Genomic DNA, 19,998 nt, shown 5'->3' with positions numbered 1-19,998 from the left:
GTCAGGACCCAGCAGGATAAAGGGATATTTCAGCTGCAGCTCACCAGCAGGAAAAGTTACTGACACACAGCAGGCAAGAGGTGATACAGTGCATGGAGGATGAGGCAGACAGGGAGAACAAAACCTGCAGTCCTTTGGGTTTTGAAGAAAATCCTCTGTCTTTCTGGAAACCACCTCTCCATCACCAAACACCAGAGCATGTGCAGCCCTTCCTCTGCCTGGGACACCCCCTGCCCACCCTGACAGCAGCTCCCATTGCCCTTGGTGGTTGCGGTCCTTTGGAGCAGCACCCTAAAGCTCTCCTGGTATCGGTCCTCCTGGACCTGGGTCCGGTTCTTGCATCCTGTCCCAGTGGTAAACCTTCTCATTCTCCTATTCCCTGTAGGAAAGTGGTCTCGGGGCTCAGCAGAGTGGTCTGACACCCGTGTGCCTGTGCCTGGTTCCCTCCTCTCCTCTCTGTGCTGCAGGTAGAGGATGGTGCAGTGCCGCTTCACCATGGCACAGCTGGGGCACCAGGGCTGCTGGACACACGTCTGTGTGTCCCTTTGTGGCTGCAGGGGCAGAGCTGGGAGCACAGGAATGGGCACTATGGGAGAGTGGGGAATGTGGGTGAGGATGTGCAGGATCTCTTGACAAGAACGTGCTCCAGCTCATCACCATCACCGTGGCTTGAAGGAGTGCCCCCTTGGGTCCTACAGCCAAGAGTCCTGCCTGGCTCCTGCAGTCCAACTCTCTCTGCCTTCAGCACCCCCATTCCCAGCACAGCAGATCCAGGAGAACAGCTCATCGGAAACTTGTTCTGCCTTGAGTCCAGCCAGGTCTCTTTTCAGTCCAGTCTTGTTCGAACTGCTCCAAAAGCACCAGGCAGAAGGACAGAAGGAAGCATCCTACCAGCTCCACCTGAAGCACCACAGGAAAGTCATCCTCCTCCACCACCCCCTTCCTTCTGCTGACATTAGGACCTTGCTTTGGGCTACAAGTACTGGAGACCAGATCTGTGCATGTGTCCACAGGAGAGCAATACTACCTACCCTATGGTTTTTACATGGGAGAGACCCCACCAGCCCCTTGGGATGGTCCCAGAGCCACCCTGCCCAGCCTCGCTGCCCACCCCGTTGGCTCAGCCAGGGCCCATCACGTCTTTGGGAAGGGGCTGTCACTCTTCAGAGCACATGGGCTGGCTGGGCTCTGCTGCATAGTGCTTATCTCTTGGAGTCTATAGCTGGTGAAGGGGGTTAAGGCATGAATTCTTCCTTGATGGTCAGTGGAGACGAGGAGACAAGGTTCGGGGCACTGCTGCTGCAGAGGCCTCCGATGGGTCCCATCGTGCTGACAGCCGGTGAGGTTGGTGTGGTGGTGCTGGTGGGCTGGCTCTGCTGCTGCATCTTCTTCTTGTTCACCTTCCTCTCTTTTGCCCTCCTGTTCTGAAACCAGATTTTCACCTGCGGAAGAACGAAGATGTCAGAGATGGGGCAGAGATGGGGATGGCAGAGATGGGGATGGATGCAGATGATGACAACCCTCAGGGTCCCCCTGGGGCAGGGAGATCCTCCCGGAGTTTGGAAGAGAAGGGAGGTCTGTGGAGCAAGGTGGGACTGGCACTGCCTGCTTGGGCTGCATCCCTTCCTCTCTCCATACCCATCTCTGCCTGGATGTGGCTCTCTGGGATGCTGCAGCACTGACCTGACGCTCAGTGAGCCCCAGGGCAGCGGCCAGCTCAGCCTTGCGGCGGATGGTGATGTAGCGGCTGTAGTGGAACTCCTTCTCCAGCTCCAGGCGCTGGTGGTCCGTGTACACCACCCGGTACTTGTCTTTCGTCCTGGTTTTGCCTGGCAGAGAGAGCAGAGCAGGGCATGTGGGGATAAAGGGGAGCAGTGGAGGGGTAGATGAATCCCCAGGGGCACGGAGGAGATACATAACCACCCGTGGAGAGCTGAGGAGAAGCATGGCAATGCCCTGGGGACCAGTGTGAGAGGCAGGAGACTCCTACTAGATTTAATGTCCATCCTGGTAAGCATCAAGGTGTGTTTCCATGTTGGAAAATACCTGGGCTTTGGGGAGATTGCTTGGTGGAAAGAGCAGGAGGGATTCAAAGGCATCCTGAGAAGATGGACCATAAATCCCATGTGCCATGACACACTGTCCCCAAGAGGAGCTACAAGCCCTGTGGTGGGCTGAGGACATTGAGAAGTCTCAGCAATACCATCCCTAGTGGAAGTAGGAGGTTGGGTGGTGTAGAGCAAAGCTGTGCTTCAGAAACTCTAATCAGAGAATCTCCACAGAGCACAGCTCCAACCCCCAAGCTGCAAATGTGTTTCTCAGCCAACCCAATTTTATTTCTCCCCCTCTTCCTCATTGCAAGGAGGTGCAGATTTTCCTAAGCCACTTCTTATGCTGAAAGATAAATGTAAAAGAGCGTTGGAGACAGGACAACCCGTGGTCATGGTACACTGCAAGTGGGAGAGGGGTTCCCTCGGGATCATTTCCCTCACAGCATCCCATGGGATGCAAAAAGGCAGCTGCTTTTCTACTAAACAAGCAAGGGACAGCAAAGGTCCTGGCAAACCACTTGTAGAAGCACCCCTGCATGCAAGTGGGAGCTGGGGTGGGCACAAGAGATGTCTTGCCCTGCTGGGACTTGACCCCATGCTCCCAGGCACAAAAGCAGCAGCCCCATGATTCAATTTAGCACCCAATTTCCATGACTATGGCACTCTGTGTCCTCCTGCCACTGCCCTGGAGGTGCTGGCATGGGCTTATCATGATGCGAGTGTAGGGTGATGGTTGGAAGTCCAGTGTGGTCCCCAAGAAGCAGTGAAACTCTCCAGCTTGAAGGAAAGTAGGAGCATTACAAGGCTGCAACATGGCCAGGAACAGAAACCAGACCTCCAGTCTTTAGCCACTAACTCATACTTGAGGGATATGATGAATCCAATCACTGCTTTAGAGTGTGGAGCTCAGCTCATCCTGGAGCTGTTTAGAAGTGAACACCTAATCCCTCCTCACCGCCACTGAGAGCAAGCCTGCCTCTGGCCACACAGGGTGACCGAAGGCAAAGACAGGGTAAGAAAGGTGATTTGATTGAGCAAGATGTGTATGGAGATGTCTGCAGACACACGGCTGAAACACAGTGGTTTCATGCACGAGGGGTCCTAAACAGCATTGCTGAGTTCTTGTCTCCTCTTTGGCAGCTCAGGACAAACCTGACTACAGCACGGTGCTAGGTTGGAGTGACACCGGGGCACACGGCACACATAGAACCCCACATTCTTGCTCTCCCACTGGGTCCCTGTCCATACCATGGAGAAGGGTTCATCAGTGTGAGAAGGATCCTGCATCCCAGCCCAGGAGGGACCTGGGCTCAATTCACGACCACAGCGATTCCCAGGGTGCTACAGAATAAACCAGATGCGCTGGTGGAGGTGGATGCAAGGTTTAGCAGCTCCGTGAGAAACCAGGCTCCTCTGTCAGCTCGGGATCAGGGACTCCTACAAGGCTTTTTTTCTCACAGAAATCTGCCTTTTTTTCTTTTTCATTTGAAAGCAGAAACCTTTTTGAAGAGATAATGACTTAAAAATGATCTTATTTGCAATGTTGCTATTTGAATGCTTCTGCTTGTGGTAAAAAAACACAGCTGGAAAGCAAAGGAATTGACAGATAACATGAAAAAAAATTAAAGAATAAAGAAATAAGGCGGTTTGTGAATACCACATATGCCATGAATTTCAGCAAGAATTATGCTGCAGCTGTAAATAGATCCATCACAGCCTGTTCTTTGTTATTCCCTCTTCCCTCTTCATCCTCGAGGAAGCCTGTTCTTTGCCTCAGGTCTGACAGCTACCGGCTGTGCTGGTGAGACTTTAGTGTGTGAGCTGGTACCAGTCTCTCTATGCCCAGTAGAAGAGAACAAAGACTAAAAGCAGAGATCTTCTGACCAAGCCAGTGATGGAAAGTTGTTCATGTCAACTAATTGCTGGTTACGGATGTTTGCTGTATTCGGGAATGTATTGAGAGTGATTCACGGGATAAAGAGAAGGATTCTCAAGAAATACTATTGACAATGAATAATTCAACCACCTTGAATATGAATGCTGGGTTACACTTAACTCTCTCCTGGAGACTTTTTATGGCTTTGGGAAAGGAAAGAGGAAATTCAGACAAGCTCCTTATGAGGAGCCCTGGTCCCTATGGGTAAACCCTGGCACTGCAGTGGGGAGCATGGTTGAGCAAAGGGATGGAATCACTCTCACATTTCCAGGGAAGTCCAGTGGACGTGGACCAAGCTGTCCCACAGGCAGGATAACCCGGAGCTGCTTCACCAGGAGGGAGCATGGATGGGATGAACAGGCGGCAAAGTGCTGGTGATGCCTCCTAGCACAGCCGCTGGACCCTTTCAGCCCTGATACACATTTAAAGTGCCTCCTGTTTGTCCCCAGAAGACCAGGCAAAGGAACTGCTCAGGCAGCCAAACGGAGCCATCCACAGGGCCAGTGGGAGTGGTTTCGGCTTTGGGATCAAGGCAGGGCCAATGGCTGCGTGGGGAGAGGGTATCGTTACTACTGTTAATGTATAACCCTAATAGCACTCACCTGAGCCGTGATTAGATAAGGGAACAGCTTTAATGTGCTGTGCAAACCCCAGGGGACGCGCTCCTGAGCGTGCACTCACCCGCACTCATGCTCACACACACGTGGGAGGATGGGGTCTCAACCCCAGCCTGGATCCACTCCCCATGGCATCCCTGCCCCAGGGATGGAGCTCCTGCCCTGGACTGGGTCAGGAGCCTGGCAGGGGAAGGACAAATCCACTTAGATCCTTGTGCCCATCATCCAGTTCTTTGCACCCTCATGGCCATGGTGGAGCCTGTCAGAGAGATGGTAATTCCCTCTCTCCAGCCCCGTTGTGCCCAGAGGATGTTTTCAATAGGAAACGGTGCCCCAAACGCTCTAACAGGTAATATGGGGTATTTTGAGGCTATGGAGGAGGTCCAAGAACAGCTGCAAAGGGTCTGGTTCAAACCAGGGAGGAAAGTAACAGTGTGGTGGCAGTGGCACCCTGGGAGGATGTGGAATACAGAGAAGGAGCATAAGTTGATGTGTGTTATTTGGAACTTCTCCACGTCCCACAGAGCGATGCACCCAGCATGGCTAAGAGGGGATCAGGCCATCTCTGAACAGAGGTCCCCATCCTCAATACACAGCCTTCACAGCCACGGCAGAAGCAGCGCGACTGCCAGCAGCGAGGAGCATAAACCCGCATGGCTTTCCCAAAGGTCTCTGTTTCACAGGTCAAAGCAGCTCCAAATTGCAGCAGCAGCAAACCCTGGCTCTGCAGGGAGCCACCGTGCAGCCATCAGGGCTCTGATCAGGGCAGCTCTGACCCACTTATGGAGGCACCAAGAGGAGAGCCCATCATGGTGCTGGGTGTTGCGCCCCATTGCGGAGGCCTGGGGACACCTTGGACAGGAGGTGTTGGTGTGTCTCTGCCAGGCTGCTGAGCAGCTCTGCACGCCCCATTGCACGGCGGCTGCTTGCATGATTGGTGTGAAGAGCCTGGGCAATGTGCTCCTGGAGCTGCCCTGCGTGGTGTCACCTTCCTGGCAGAGCTCTGGCCGTGCACTGGCTCCATCTGTACAGCCTCATCTGTCTGTAGTGGGTACCTGGCTCCACACTATCTGATGGCACTACAAGATTCTAATGCTGAGAAGCACCAGGTGGGAAAGTCCCATCACCAGTGAGAACCAAGGGAAGAACTTGTCCACACTGGAGTTGAAGTGCAGCAAGATGGGGCGTCTCTTCCCCCATCACTGGGGTGGGTGCTTTCTCTCCATGATAAAGCTGCTTCATTCTGAATGAGCAGCATCTACCTGGAAAGAGAATTAAATCCTCCCACCCCAGAAGAATCAGTGCTCTATCAGGGTTTGCCATTCCTCTACAAGGAAAGCATCAAGGAAAGCTTTTCCCCACCTCTGCCATAGATTAGGCAATGCTATGGGTGGGGAAACTGAGGCGCATAAGTAGCTCTGAGACAGAGTGGAGTCCCAGGGTCAGAGCCTTGGGACTGGTGGGACTCTGGGCAGTTTAACCCCCCTTCCTTCAGGAGGGGAAATCCTCCCCACTGCAAACATAGGGACAAACATAGGGACAGCAGAGCAATGCCCCATGACAGAGACCACAGACCCAGAAGAGGGCTGGGGTCAGCTCCTGAAGCTCAGGGGCCTCCAGGCGGGCTGGAGCCACACTCATCTGGCAGCCAGATGTGCTCCAGCTGCCTCTGCGAGCAGGGGTCGATGCTCCCTCTGCCGAGCAGCGGTGACAGCAGCCGTGCTGTGCAGCAGGGATACTGCTGCTCCGGACACGCAGCCCAGCTCATTTTGCTGTTCCTAAACCCACTGGCAATGGGAATGCCTGGGTCTGCACTGACTGACACCTCCCTCTGCCCCCCTGCCCCACACTCGCTTGCTCCCTCATTTCCCCTCCTTAGCAGCCTCCCCCAAGCACCCACGCTCCTCTGTGGTCTGGAAGGGGGATAAACCCAATCCCCCCACCCTCCCTGAATGCTGGGAACGTGCAAGTCAGAGTTTTCACAAGCCTTCCCCCTTCCGTGCATGCTTCCATATCATCAGCTATTTCTCCTCTGCCACAGGAAGCAGAGGAGTGATGGATGGGAGGACCAACACGGGGTAAAGAACCAGAGCCATGTGGCTTGCTTCATCACCACCAGAGAGAAACGAACCCCTCCAGAGGGCAATCCTTCCCCAGATCCCTGCCTGAGATCATTCCTCTGACAAAGGGCGTTGGATTTAGACAACTGTCAGGTGTCAAAAACTGGGTGAGAAGAACCACACACCCCCCACCATACTGAATGCCTCTGTACTGCAGAGGAAAGGGGTGATGGAAGAAAGGGAGGATGGATGTTCCAATGGACCCTGCCAAGTCTCCCCCAGCTCCAAGCTGGAGAAATCATTTCAGCCATCAGGGTTGACGGCAGGACCCGTCTATGCCTGAGGGTGCTGAGGGTCCCAGCAACCCTCCTACCCCCAGGGTAGCTCCGTGCATGGCTTTTTGCCTGACATTGTCCCAACTTGGGGGTTTCTTCCTGGTTCCAAGGACTTCAGAGCAGCAGCAACGCTCCCATGGGCACCCATGAGGGATAAAACCTGATTCAGGAGGCAGAGACTGGGGTTTGGTGTACGGCACATCCATGCAGGTCAGCCTGGTAGGTGGGAAGGGGCAGAATCACTTGGGTGAAGAGCTGGATGCAGGGAGCACAGACTGGTGCACAGGAGCACAGGCTGGCCCTGGCTGGGCTCTGTGCTGCTGGCACAGCAGGATGAGGCCAGATCTGCATCCACACCCATAGGCAAAGCCACCCCTCCTGCAAGCCTCATCTTCCTCCCAGGAGCTGCAAACCCCAAGGGGATGAGGAGAAGGTTGCTGGTGGTTGCAGTGGGCTGGTGGTTCCTAATCCCAACCCTGCATTCTTGGACACGGAGCAATACGACAGGAGATGCTTCAACCCCGAGGCTGGGCGTTGTGGCATTTCCCAGCCCTGCAGTGATTCAACCCTTTATTTTGGCAACCAGCAGATTCCTTCAGTTGCTCCCATGGTTTTATGAGCGCTGAGCCAAGCGCTGCCAACCAGGCTCCTGTGCCAGGTCAAAGACTGCACTAGGGCAGCCAGGGCTGGCCAGCGCATGCGGGCTGGAAACAGCCCCTTCCAGAGCATCACCTTCACACCAGCCCCATGGCACTGAGCCTGGATCCAGCTCATCCAGCTCTGCCACCCGGCTGGATTTGGCCTGGCTGTGGCAGGAAGAGGTCAGCAAGGTGCTGGTGGTCCCATCTGCTCACCAGGACTCCTCGCCCCCTTCACAACCCCATAGGGCTCAGCCCATCCTTACTGTGAGGCAGACAGGGTGGAAGAATCCATTCCCTTATCCAGGCAATCTCAAAGCTAACATCACTGGAGTGAGCGTCCTTGAAGGGTCCCCTTGTAGGAAATATCTGTCATTGACCAGAGGTTTAAAGTGTCCCTCTGCTAATCCTGGGGTATTAGCTGGCCAAGCCCATCACGTAGGTACTGCCAGTGCTCCAGGGAAGCCCTTTTTGCTCAAGGAAAGTCAATTCTAGGAAAGTTTGAGAGCCTGTACCTTGGCCAGCAGGCTGAGCAGGCAACAAATCCCACCGGGGGCCAGGAGCAGGTTGTGGGTTAATAATTCAAGGGGAGAAGACTCATGGGGCCTGATGCATGCACACACCAAGAGAGCTGGGGGAGCAAAGGGTCTTACAGAGAACAACCATCTCCTAAAGAGGGGTCCCCCACCCCATGCAGGGACTGACTGAGGAGACACACTGTCCTCCAGCACCATCATCACCCCAAAATGTACACATGAGCCCTGCCTGTCCAGGGAAAATGATTCTATCTCATTATTGGGGTTTTTAGTCTTTCCTCTACTTTTTATGGATCTCATTAGGGCAACAAATAAAGCTGGAAAATGTGAAAACAGATAGAAAACTGCACACCCAGCAGATAGCCACTTGCCATGCTCAGAGCATCACTATTTGCTCTCCATCATCCCATATCCTGCCCGGGCATCACGGGCACTGATGCCACGTGAAGCCCTGAGCACATTCACCTCTCCAAGGGATGCCCCAATTGCACTTTCGCTTGCAATATTTAGCCCTGCGGCCCCAGGTCGATTAGTGACCTAAAATCCAGACCCGAGGCAGTATCTGAGGATTTGCATGACTAACGAGCAGAGGGTGAATTTCAAAGTCCAGGCAGCCGCTGCTTCCAGCGCCTTCCTGAGCTTTTTATAGAGCAGGGGTGCAATTCACAGGGAAGTTTGCAAATAATTGTGAATAAGGAGGAAGCTGAGGCTCTGCCACACTGCTCATGAACATTTTATGAGCAGAAAAAGAGGTGACATCGGAGGGAGAAATGAGGCCAATCTTCCAGCTTGGTCCCCTCTAAGTCCTGATTTCCAGCACTGGCTCTCTGGTGTCGCAGTCCCTTCTGCTGCAGGGTTACCTTGGCTCAGCTGGGTGAAGCACACATGTATTTAGCAGCAGGTATACAGAATCACTCCTGGTAAAGCCTGACTCTGCCATGAATCACTGGGAGATTGCTCGCTGGTTTCCCTCAGCCTCTGGATTGCATTTGCAGAAGCCCCAGCACACTCATATTCCCTGAGCAAAGTCTTCTGTTACCACCGCATAGCTCATTCCCAGCAGCTTTCAAACTACGGCCAAGAGCTGTTTATACAAGGCAAGACAGAGAGGGAACCTTAATTTACAACCCTCTGAAGTATTCTGATTTATAGCATTCGCAATGAAACTGTTGATATTTATAGCAAAAGAGCCGCGAATTCATTTCCTATTCCCACTGCGGTGAGATGGGTTGTTAATCAATCCACGCTGATTAAAGTCCAGTTTATTGATTTCAATAAAGTGATTCATCTCAGAATTCCACCCCTATCTCTGTCAAACCCATCTCTGCCCTGCTCTCTTTCAAGTTTAATGGCGAAGGGCTCTTTTTATATTTGACGGGCAGCCCTGGAAAACACAAGCTGCATCCCACTGTCTCCCAGCACATAGTCCCACCATGGTCAAATCCTGCAGTTGCTTAGCACCAGCAGCACTGGCTTTGGAGCCAGCAGACATGCAAGGACAGGTCCTTCACCTGCAAATGCCTTAGAAAGGGATCTCGCTGGTCATCCATTCCAAGGAAGCACCACAAGAAAGGGGGTTTCACCCCAGCACCCATCCCTGCATCACTGCGGCTTTGCTGGGGTAGCTCCTCGTCTGTCTGCAAGAACAAGGCTGATCTACTTGTCCCTTTGTATGTGTTTCATCTAAGAGATACAGACTAAGCAACTAATGATAGCTTTCCAGAATTGAATCAACTCAATTGTCATCTAACTCAATCAGAGGCACTTTCAAGCCCCAGTTTTATCTCGGGCCCACTGCTGGGTGTAAAGCCATGCCCTTGATCCACATGAGAGCTGTGCTGATGCCTTTCTTTCTCCCCTCATTAATTTTCCCTCCCATCTCTCTCCTCAGAAGAAACTGAGATGTTCAGACCTACAAAGCCTGCAGAAGTGTGTGTGTGGGGGGGTCCCAGCGGCCTGGAGGGGCTGCAGGGTCACCCCCACTTCCATCGCAGGAAAGAGGAAAACCCCAAGCCCTGGCACATCTGTGGGTCTCCATCACTGGGTATGGGGGGAGGCGTTTTCCCTAAATAGGTCTATGCAGTGGTTAAAATGGGCCAGGAAACACCAGCCTGCCTCTCCCCTCTGCTTCCTAGACCCAGGCTGGTTTTCTACATTTACTGGGATGTTCTGCCTGCTCCACTACAGTCACTGGTCCCGCTGGGACAGCCACATCCCTGCCACATGAATGTGGCAAACAGGAGGAGCAATTTTCCATGCTGGAAGACTCCAGGCACATCTGCGCAAGCCCCTAACATGGAGGTCTCTACATGGGTCTTGATCAGCAGGGAGCCAGAAACAAGCCTAAAATTGCAGACACTTTGCAAACAGAGAGCTCTTACCCCAGGGACATGGGTAGCCAGAAGTAAACCTGCCCCCAAGAGATGCCCAGAGCCACTCCTGTAGTGAGTTTGGCCTCAGCAGTGCTCAGCAGAGCTCATGGCCAGCACAAGAGAGGGACAGGGGTGGTGGGTCCAGGCAGGGCTGGTGGGCAGAGGTCCCGGTCTGGGCTGGCAGCAGGATCACAGCCTGGAGGGGGAGATGAAAGGGCACGGGCAGGGCAGGACAAAGGGCCCCGCACCTCACCTCGCTGCCAAAGGAGCCGACCACCATCTCCATGACAAAGCCAAGCCCTTGTCAATTTGGGCTGGCCTCAAGGGGGATCTGCCCAGTGCCTTTGAAGTGGGCAGCAGGGCCTCAAGGGCAGTGGGCTGGGGTCACCCAGACGCTTCCTCCTGGCCCTAGGTCAGGAGTTCAGCAGGGACGGGACCCCGGGGACATGGGGACAGGACCCTGGGGACAGCACACCGACGGCAGGCACAGGAGGGGTGGTACCTGTTCGTGGGGTGCAGGGCACCCGCACGCTGTGTACATGCACACGCAGCTGTGCTGCTCCTGGAGCACCCACATGCACCTTCCAATTGGCACCGTTCCCAAAGGCACCACGCTTTGCACACACCATGCACTGTGTGCGCACGCATTGAGCGTGTAGCATCCCCCGTACACACTCGGTGACACTATCTACACAGCAAGCCCCATGCACACACGGTGCTTACACATACACAGAGCCTACAGCACCTCATGGGCACTGAATACACCTTACACACACACAGAGAGCACATGTGGCACCTTCCCCCCACGTATAGACATGCGGTACCGTCCCTGCACACATGCACACACAGAGTACACATGCACGCAGCATAAGGCACCTTGCACATCCCCATACCTGGGCTCTCACATGCAGCTGCACACCAGCTCACACTCATGCACAGCCGCAGCCCCACACTCTCACCCCTGAACATACATGGCACCTCATCCAACCCCCCTTGGGACTGCTGAGCCCCAGGATCTGTGTGATCTCTGGCTCTGCTCATCGTACCAGGCAAGGGCAGGGGTGCAGGAGAAGAGACTGGCTGGGAAAAGGACGGTCCAGCCATAGAACCCCATCTGCCGACAGCAGGGAAGGACAGTGCCCTCCCTGCCCATCCTCAGCCCCTGCCAACGTAGTGGTGGGGTCCCCCTGCAGTTTGGGGCCAGGCGCCATGGTGAAGGCAGGGGCATGCCCTGGGCAGGGAAAGCCACAGAGCAGGATCCGGCCCTGCAGGACTTCAATCCCGAGGATGGCGCAGGGGAGCAGTGCTGGGGGGTTTTCCTTACCGCTGCTGCTGGTGCTGGGAATGCTGCGCCTCATCCACTCATACGGGGTGCGCCTCTGGGCATTAGGGGAGAGCTGGGGGACCGAGCTGCTGATGGGCGGAGGCAGGAGTCCAGAGCCCGGGGGCTGAATGGGGTTAAAATCTGGGGGGCTGAATCCAAACTGCCCGGGGCTGGCAGTGGAAGGCGTAGCAGGGGTCCCATAGGAATGCCAGTCCTCCTTGGCAGGGGTGTAGGGAGAGCCCCAGGCGGCTGCCGGCTGCCCGTGGTGCAGGTCGTTGTTAATCCCCGGCACATGGTGGTAGCTGGCGAAGTCCGAGTACTGAGGCGGCCCCGGCACGTAGTTCTGTGGGTTGAGGTTGAGGCCGGGGTGCCGGACGGGGCTGGGATACATGTTGGTGTCCTTATCCAGAAGATAACCTACATACATCTTCCCTGGCCGGCTCCATGCACATGCTGCGCCGCCGTGCCGCCGACTGCGGCCGCCTTGGGCTCGGTTTGGTTGGGTTTGGTTTGGCAGGAGGTGGCTGCTCCTCCTTCTCCACCACTCACCTGGACGCCTTGGGGAGCTGTGTCCTGGGGCCAGGCACCTCCCTGCCCACAGGCTTTTATTGGGCCCAACCTCTCGCAGCATTTGCATTGAAAGGCAGGTTTGCATTTCAAAGTGCAGGAACCCCAGCGGGTGAGGGGGGACAATGCAAACCTCCCATCCCAGCTGCAGCAGGGACGAGGCACTGGGTGACCCCTGGGAGCACTGGAGACCCCCTGTCCCCTCCGCTGTCACCACCCCACAGCTGTCCTCATGCTACCAGATATGGTCCCTTTGTAGCAGCCGGCTTTGGGGACACTAGGGCATCCCATGAGGATGCCCCAAGGGAGCACACCCGATCCCTGCAGCCATCGGTACCCCAGAAGGAGGGTGCCTTGGGATAAGCTCTTTTATTAAAGCCTGGTTATGGGCAGGGGCAAACTGGTCTGTGCCTGCCATCAACACTGATGTTGGGGGGTATCAAACCCATGCTTCGTTGTGCTGCTTTCTCATGCCTGACAGCAGCATCCAACTGATACAGAAAAGGGGGTCTGATGGGAAAGGAAGGCACTGGGTGCCCCTGTGTTTACTCCATCCGGGGCAAACGCATCCCTCCAACCCCTACAGCAAAGCTCAGCCTCAGAGAGCAGGACAGACGGACAGAAAGAGCCAGCTGTGTGCAGAAGGAAAGCCCCACCATGGGCCCAGTGGGTAGTCCTTGGGCTCCGAAGTGGCTCCGAGGGGCTTGTGACCCTGTGGCATTGTTCCTCATCTGTTTTCTCCTTTAAGAAGCAAAACCATCTCCATGTTTTCTGATAGGGAAAACCAAGCAGAAACGAGGTCCTGCTGAAGCTGTGTCACCCTGGCTGTGCTGGCCACCACCATGTAGTCTCAGTCATCACTTACAGGCTGGCTTTTTCTCCTCAAACCCAAACACAACCCCACAGAGGCTTCAGAAGGGTGTTTTGTCGCCTCCTCCAAGGCCAATTCGATCCTTTTTTCTGCATCATCCCATTCACCTGCTGGAAACGTGAGCAGGGAGAGGGCTCGTCAGTCCTCACCCTTCTGGGACATGAACAGCCTGGAATGTGACAAGGAACAGAAAAAAGAGAGGGAAAAAGGCAGAAAAAGGAATTTAGGGTGAAATTGAGAGGAGGGGATAAAGTAAGAGACTCAGAGCTTTTTCTGATTGCAGATATGAACAGCCTGGGATTGCCTCAGATCTGTGGGGTTTAACAGGAAAAGAATCCCAGCAAAGCCCCTCTGACTTGAGGAGCTCAGTACATTCAATGCACAGCCATTTCTTGCCCCATTGCTGCTGGTGGCCAATGTCCCCAGCATTAGCTGGTGGGTTGGGGACATCATGAGCGCTCCATGGGGCCCCACTCACCCGCACACCAGCCCTTCCTCCCCATAGCATCCTGAGCTCTCCTGTGCTCATGGAGGGATCGGCATGTCCCCGAGCCCCTGCAGCACTGCTGTCATCTGTTTACTCAAGGTGGACTTTGTGAGAGCTTCTTGTCCCCTCCTCACAGCCCTCTGAGACACAGCCAGGTCGGGCTGCTGCTGTCTCCAACCTGCATTCAACCAGGAGCCACCTCCAGCCCTGGAGCTGTGGACCTGCAGCAGCTCTGCATCAATCCTGGGCATCTCGTCCCATTGCAGGCCTGATTCTGGCTGAGTCTCGTTGAAAATATTACATGGATGCCCCTGTGGCACATCCACTCCCTGCAAGAAGTGGGAGGCAGGATGAGGTCAAGGGGAGATGGGGAAAGAGGTAAGGGGGCTGGTTTGCAAGAAAAGAGCAGAATAAAGTCCCAGCAATGGGAAAACTCCCCCAGACCTGGCATCTGCCTCCTAAGACTGAGCAAGGCCAGAGGTACCATGATAGATGAGTTATTTGCAGCATCCTTCCTGTGCTCCCAGTGTCCCCAGCTCCTTGCCCAGCCTTGTCCTAGCTAGTGACAAAGGTGACCATCATGGATATCCTACTCAGGGAGCATCTCTGCTCAGACTGCAGCACAGATTGACTGATGTGCTCTATAACCCCATCTATCGTGGATTTTTCCCAAGGTGTCAGCACAGCCATGAGTTTAAACAAGAGAGCCAAGGCCTTCCTCTTCCTGCCAGCAGAGATGTTGGTTCAGAAAATGGGGAAAAAAGGAAGAAGAAAATTTCCCCCTGAGCAGGTGGTTGAAGCCAGGTGGCCGCTGGGTCCCACACCAGGAGTGGCTGCATTTCAGGGATGGGGATGCTGGGGTTACTCCTGCCACTGGCTGTATCCTGCAGACAGTGATGGGCAGCCAGGACCCCCTTTCTCTTTTCCCAGCCCCTGGAGCCAAGGCCAAGGGCTCAGGCAGCTGTCGGGAGCAGGGAGTCTGGGTGCAGCACCCCACATGCTACATCCTATGGTAGGTGAGGGGCTTACTGGGGCACAGCATCGCCAGGTGCCTGCTCAGGGCCCTGCCACCAGCTCCCCTGTGCGGGGCAAGCAGGCAGGAGAGGACAATTGGGCCATAAAGATCCACCAGCAATAACTTCCCTCTTTTCCTTTTCTTTGGCCTGTTTATTGCTGGTGAGGATCATGGTTGGTGAATTTTATGCTGTGGAAGAGCCAGGTGAGGTTCCCCTCCATGGGCTCACTGAAGTTGCTAGAATGGGCCTGAAGGGTGATGCTGGTGACCCTCGGTGCCTCAGGATGACACCCACTGCAGGGCCCCATGCATGAGAAGGTCAGGGGCTGCCACAACCTGTAGGGGCCCCCAGCTGGGTGATAGGAGATGACAGCACCCTCCCCATCCACCCCAGGGACCCCCAGCATCAAAGTCAGCCTGCGGAGCTCCTGCTACTCCTCCAGCCCTGAGATTCCTGGTGGAAACCAGGCAGATGCAGCACAGAGGGAGAGCAACCAGGGCTCCCCAGGCACTCCCTGGGGCTCGGTGCTGCTATCCGTGATCGAGTGATGCCATCTCCTGGAAGCCGGAGGGCTGGGGAAGGAAGCGCGGGTAAGTCCCCGGGGCCAGGCTGCAGGCAGCTGTCAGAGATGGAGCAGGTTTGCAGCAGAAAGCGCCCCATCAACTCCTCCTCCCATGCAGGAGGCTCTCACCTTAGCAACCAAGCCCTGCCTTGTCCCCTGGCTTGCTCTGAACCACACCATGGATTCAGCAAGACAGGGAGATCCCTACAGAGGATCAAGAAGGTGCCTCCCTTCACTCTCCTTTTCTTCCAGAGCATCCTGCCCCATCAGCTCCCTGGCAGCCCCATGAGCTTGTGGCCATCCCACTCTCCCCAGCCCCTGTTGCTCTCAAAGGCAAACTTGTGGCCCCTGACCAGCACATCCCAGAGCTGTGAGGTCCCCCCCACAGGGAGACAGGGAGACGGGGAGAGTAGAGCATGTCTCCTGTGCATCATTCCTGCCATATGTCTTTGGAGCAGCATCCCAGAGAGCAATGGAAGGATGGGGCAAGCACAGCCACTCCACTGAACACCCAAGAGCATCCCCTCCTGTCTGGCAACAGACACCAGTGCAACTCTCTTGCAGAGGACACCCCCCCTGTCACACCTCCATCAGCCCCACTGCAGAATCCCATATGCCCTTTGGCTTTTCCCAGATGCCTGGGCAGCATCTCTGTTGGCACTTGTGTCCCCATGCTGAGGATGGCTCTACAGAGCTGCTCCCCAGGGATCCGGATCAGCTTTCCTTTCCAGGTAAAATGCAAATGGCACAAACCCTGGGACTATCCTCAAGAGCATACATACAGGGGACAGGGACACATCTGGCATCTCCCATGGCTTTCCACCATGTGCAGGGCCCCTTCTCTCACATGCTGGTGATGATTCCCCCTGCACCAGCACAGAGCTGGGTGCTCTCTGTGCAGCTGATGGGAGCTGAGGATGCCTCACCCTGCAGCCTGTGACAGGGACACATATTCCTGAGGGTGGTCAGGCCTTGGCAAGGAGCATCCTGACAGTGCTTCGTTCCCCGTTTCAGGCGCTGTGTAAGCAGAGGGTTAACGACTCCCACATTAAGTGACTGCAGATGTGTGGGAAAGGCTGGGGCGACCGGACGGCATCGCTATTAGTATTCACCCAGGAGCCTGCCGCTGCCTCCCGGGGCTCCACAGAGCACATTTAATATCAAGGCTCGTCGTGGGGGTTAGGAAGAATGTGTGGGATGGGGGTGGAAAGGTCCCATGGTGGGGAAAGGCAGCAAAGTAATAACCTCTGCTGCTGGTTAGAGCCTCCTCAAAGTGCCTGAACCCAGCAGATGCAGGGGATGGGTCGGCATCTGTAGGGACACAGCACTGCACCGTGCATGGGTTGGTGCTGCCTCCTGACACAGTCACCCTGTAGTGTCCATGGCTGGTGTTCCTGGTGCTGAAGGGTGCTCCCCAGCACGGGATGCTCCCCAGCACATTGTGCTTGGCTGTACACTCACTGTGGAAGGACCACAGCACTTTCTGCCTCCCCTTCCTCCCTGGGCACTGCTGTCACCCACTGCCACCCTGACAAAGCAGGACCATGCCCATGGTAGTGGTTCCTCCAGAGGCCAGAGCAGAGCTCTGCAAAGGGCTGGATGAAGTCTCCAAACAGCTCTCCCCCAGGTCTCAAGAGCTGCATCCAGCCAGGAACAAGGGCTGGCAGCTGCCATGGTGTACGGCTTGCCCCGATGTGGTGCTGTGCTCCCTGGCATCACTGCTCCTTTCTTGTGGTCTGTGGCTCGACACCACATCAGAGCGAAGCTGAAATTCCTGGGCTGGCTTGGAGCTGATAGAAGTTTGGAGGAAACGAAGCTAGGGCAAATCTGGCCCTCGTTAAACCTGCAGAGAAGTGGGAAAGGCCAACATCTGCTTCTTCTTCACCACCTGCCTCTCACCTCTTGGTACGTGGGACCTGTTGCTGACTCTAGCACAGCCATTCCCATCTTTGTTTGTCACCTGGTGTCTCTTCTCCACATCAGGCACGGGATATGATCTTTACCCATGGTCCCAGATCTACATGGAGAGCTGCTTTGGTCCAGGTGATGCCAGAGCAGACCATTCCCTGGAGAGTCCCTATCTCATTGTATGACCCCAAGCTCCGCTAGCACTTAACGATGCTTACTGAGGCTGGAAATCTCCATTCGGAGCCGCTCTGAGCCCACACTGCAGCTGTCCCAGCCCCGGGGGAATCGCGAAGTCCATGAACGGGGAATGCAGGCACCAAAAATAGAGGTGAGCAATGAAGGGGGATGAGGCAGACGTAGCTGCGCTGCTCCCCTCCACCCACCCGCTCGCACCACAAGTCCCTCCGGCTTCAGCGCTTCCTCCGGGCTGGCCTTTCCCAGGAGCTGCTGTAACCCCGATGTGCTGTTCCTAAACAAAGCACGCAGCCCTGGATGCTCCCTGGGGATGCACAGCACGGGCGGCTGTGTGCTTGCCGGGATGCTGAGAGCTCTCCGGGGCTCTCCCAGCATCCCAAAACAATGAACCCTGCCCTTTGCAGGCTTATGCTGCAAGAAGGTTTTGTTTGTCCGAGTTGTCCCTGCTCCCAGCCCATGAGTGGGCATTTGGGTCATCTATTTGCAAAGGGGAGAGGGGGGAATTACGTCTGACCTCGGGATAAGGATGCTCTGCTGTCAAGCATGGTCTGTGACTGCTTTTCCACCCCCTTCTCACCCCAGGTAGCCCGTCCCTGGTACGAGGGGTCCAGCAGGATTGTACCAGCGAGTTTCTCCCTCTCCCACTGCGTTAAGAGCAGCGATGTTGTTCTTGGAGGGGGAATGCTGCCTGGAAATAGCTCGGCTGAGCTATTCCCAGCAGCCCCCCCGCGCAGGGTCCTGTCAGACACGTCCTTATCCCTCGGGAAAAGTGTCGGGAAGAGCCATGTGCGCAGCACGTCCCCTCTCAGCCTGTCCCCCATATGAGCCGCTCTCACACTCGATAACTCTTCTGCATGACAGATTATCCTGGATCACTGGGGGTGCTGCCAGGGCCCCCTCACATGTGCCTGTCACCACGTTTGCAGTCAGGGAATCAGCCAGTTTAGTGCAGAGGAGAAGCAGGGTTTCATCCGGCCATCACCCTTCATTCCACTGCACGGCCCGCTGTAAAAGCCCGCCAGCTCCCGGGGGCTGCCTCTGCAGTATCCTTCCTTTTCCATCCTCCATCTCCTGCCCGGGCTTAACCAGACCAGCATCTCCTGTGCCCTGTGCGTGCTGGCAAGGAGCCGGTGTGTGAGCCCTGAGCAAAGTGCTGCTAACTTCGTGTGGATAGAGGGGGGTGCCATAGCCCAACTCTCCTCACCCTCTGTGGCTACTCGGAATAAAGACCTTTCCCTTTTGTTTTCCGTAGATGCAAAGAAAACACTGATAATGGACGATAAGAGGCAATCTCTTAGGCTCATCCAGCCCGGGAATCATTAGCTGTGCCCATTGTGCAGGCGTTTGTAGTGAGGCAGAAGGGAATGAACCTGCCTTGCAAATAAATCAATAACGCAGATTTCAGTGTTGTCTTTATGGGAAGGGCTTTTCAATTCTTGGAAAGGAAAAAAAAAATGATAGAAAGGTATCTTTTTAGGGAGTCTCCTTTTTCAGGATGCATCTTTGCAGTTTGTCTTGTTTGGATCGGACAAAAACACATCCCCAGATGGAAATGGTGGTAAGAACTGATGGGTCATAAGACAGTTTCGATCCAAAGAGCTTCTGCACCTTGTTACAGTGCTGAAATGCATAATAATAATAAAACAAATCCTCTTTTGGACAAACGAAAAAGTTTTGCCTGTTGAGAGATTCTCAGAAACTTTCTTTGACATCATAAAGGTGTGGGGAGGATTTAAAGCAGGTTCATGAGCTGGTTTGCACCTCCGCAGCGCAGGAGGGGTGCAGGACATCGGAGTTGATGGCATGGTAAGATCTAAACTCCTGCCACCTCTCCCAGCTCCGTACCCTTTAGCAGCTCAACCAGCTCCGTGTCCCCAACCAAACCCAACCTGTGCCGCAGCATCCCAGCGCCACAGAGCTTTTATCTCTCTTTCCATAAAGCAGGTCTGGGAGGGCGCGTTGGCGGCTGGGGGTCAGCGGGGCTGGAGGCGCAGCGCCGGCACGGGAAGGCGTCCGGGGGGAATATTCGGAGCCGGTTCAGTACAGGCCTTCTTTAATAAAAACATGAGTCAGCTGCTGGCGTGGGCAGCGGATTTTCTAAACATCCCCTCATATCCTGAGAAAGGGGAAAAAAAAGAGAAAGAAAAAGAAAACGGGGGGGGGGGGGGGGGTGGTGGGGAGGGGAAAAGTGTAAAAGAAAAAGAAAACAGGGAAAAAGGCCAGAATTGAAAGCAGACACAGGGAGAGAGCAGCTCCGTCCCTCCGGTTTAAGGAGGAGAGAGCCGGGCCGGGCTCCTTTTGTTTCCCGTTAGCCGGGCCCTCGCTGCTCCCCTCCTGCAGCCTGCAGCGAAACTCCCCTTTCCTCGCAGCCTCTTTGGCTTCTCCTCCTCTTTAAAAGCCTTCCCCCCCCTCCCTCCATGGCACCGTCTGCCGGGCTTTAATCGCAAGTTTTGCTCTGCAAAGGGTCCCCGCAGAGGGTGGAGGGAGGAAGTCGGAGGTTCCCCGCTCCTCATTGGCGAGGCA

At 55.2% G+C, this 19,998-nt stretch overlaps 1 protein-coding gene across 1 annotated transcript; it reads right to left on the bottom strand.

Annotated features, from left to right (window-relative positions):
* Positions 1–1,162: 1,162 nt before the first annotated feature.
* On the bottom strand, positions 1,163–12,296 carry CDX1 (caudal type homeobox 1). Its single transcript, XM_057409576.1, has 3 exons — positions 11,870–12,296; positions 1,684–1,829; positions 1,163–1,442 (listed from the first exon to the last, which is right to left on the bottom strand). The coding sequence occupies exons 1-3, from the start codon at positions 12,294–12,296 to the stop codon at positions 1,236–1,238; spliced, it is 780 nt and encodes a 259-aa protein (XP_057265559.1). The 3' UTR covers positions 1,163–1,235.
* Positions 12,297–19,998: the final 7,702 nt, after the last annotated feature.

The sequence above is a fragment of the Pezoporus wallicus genome, unplaced genomic scaffold, assembly GCF_028554395.1.
Source record: "Pezoporus wallicus isolate ANWC-B61680 ecotype Strahan unplaced genomic scaffold, APGP_CSIRO_Pwel_v1 contig_8166, whole genome shotgun sequence".
Classification (NCBI taxonomy): domain Eukaryota; kingdom Metazoa; phylum Chordata; class Aves; order Psittaciformes; family Psittacidae; genus Pezoporus; species Pezoporus wallicus.
Note: the sequence above shows the minus strand (reverse complement) of the source record. Positions and strands in the feature narration are given on the sequence as shown.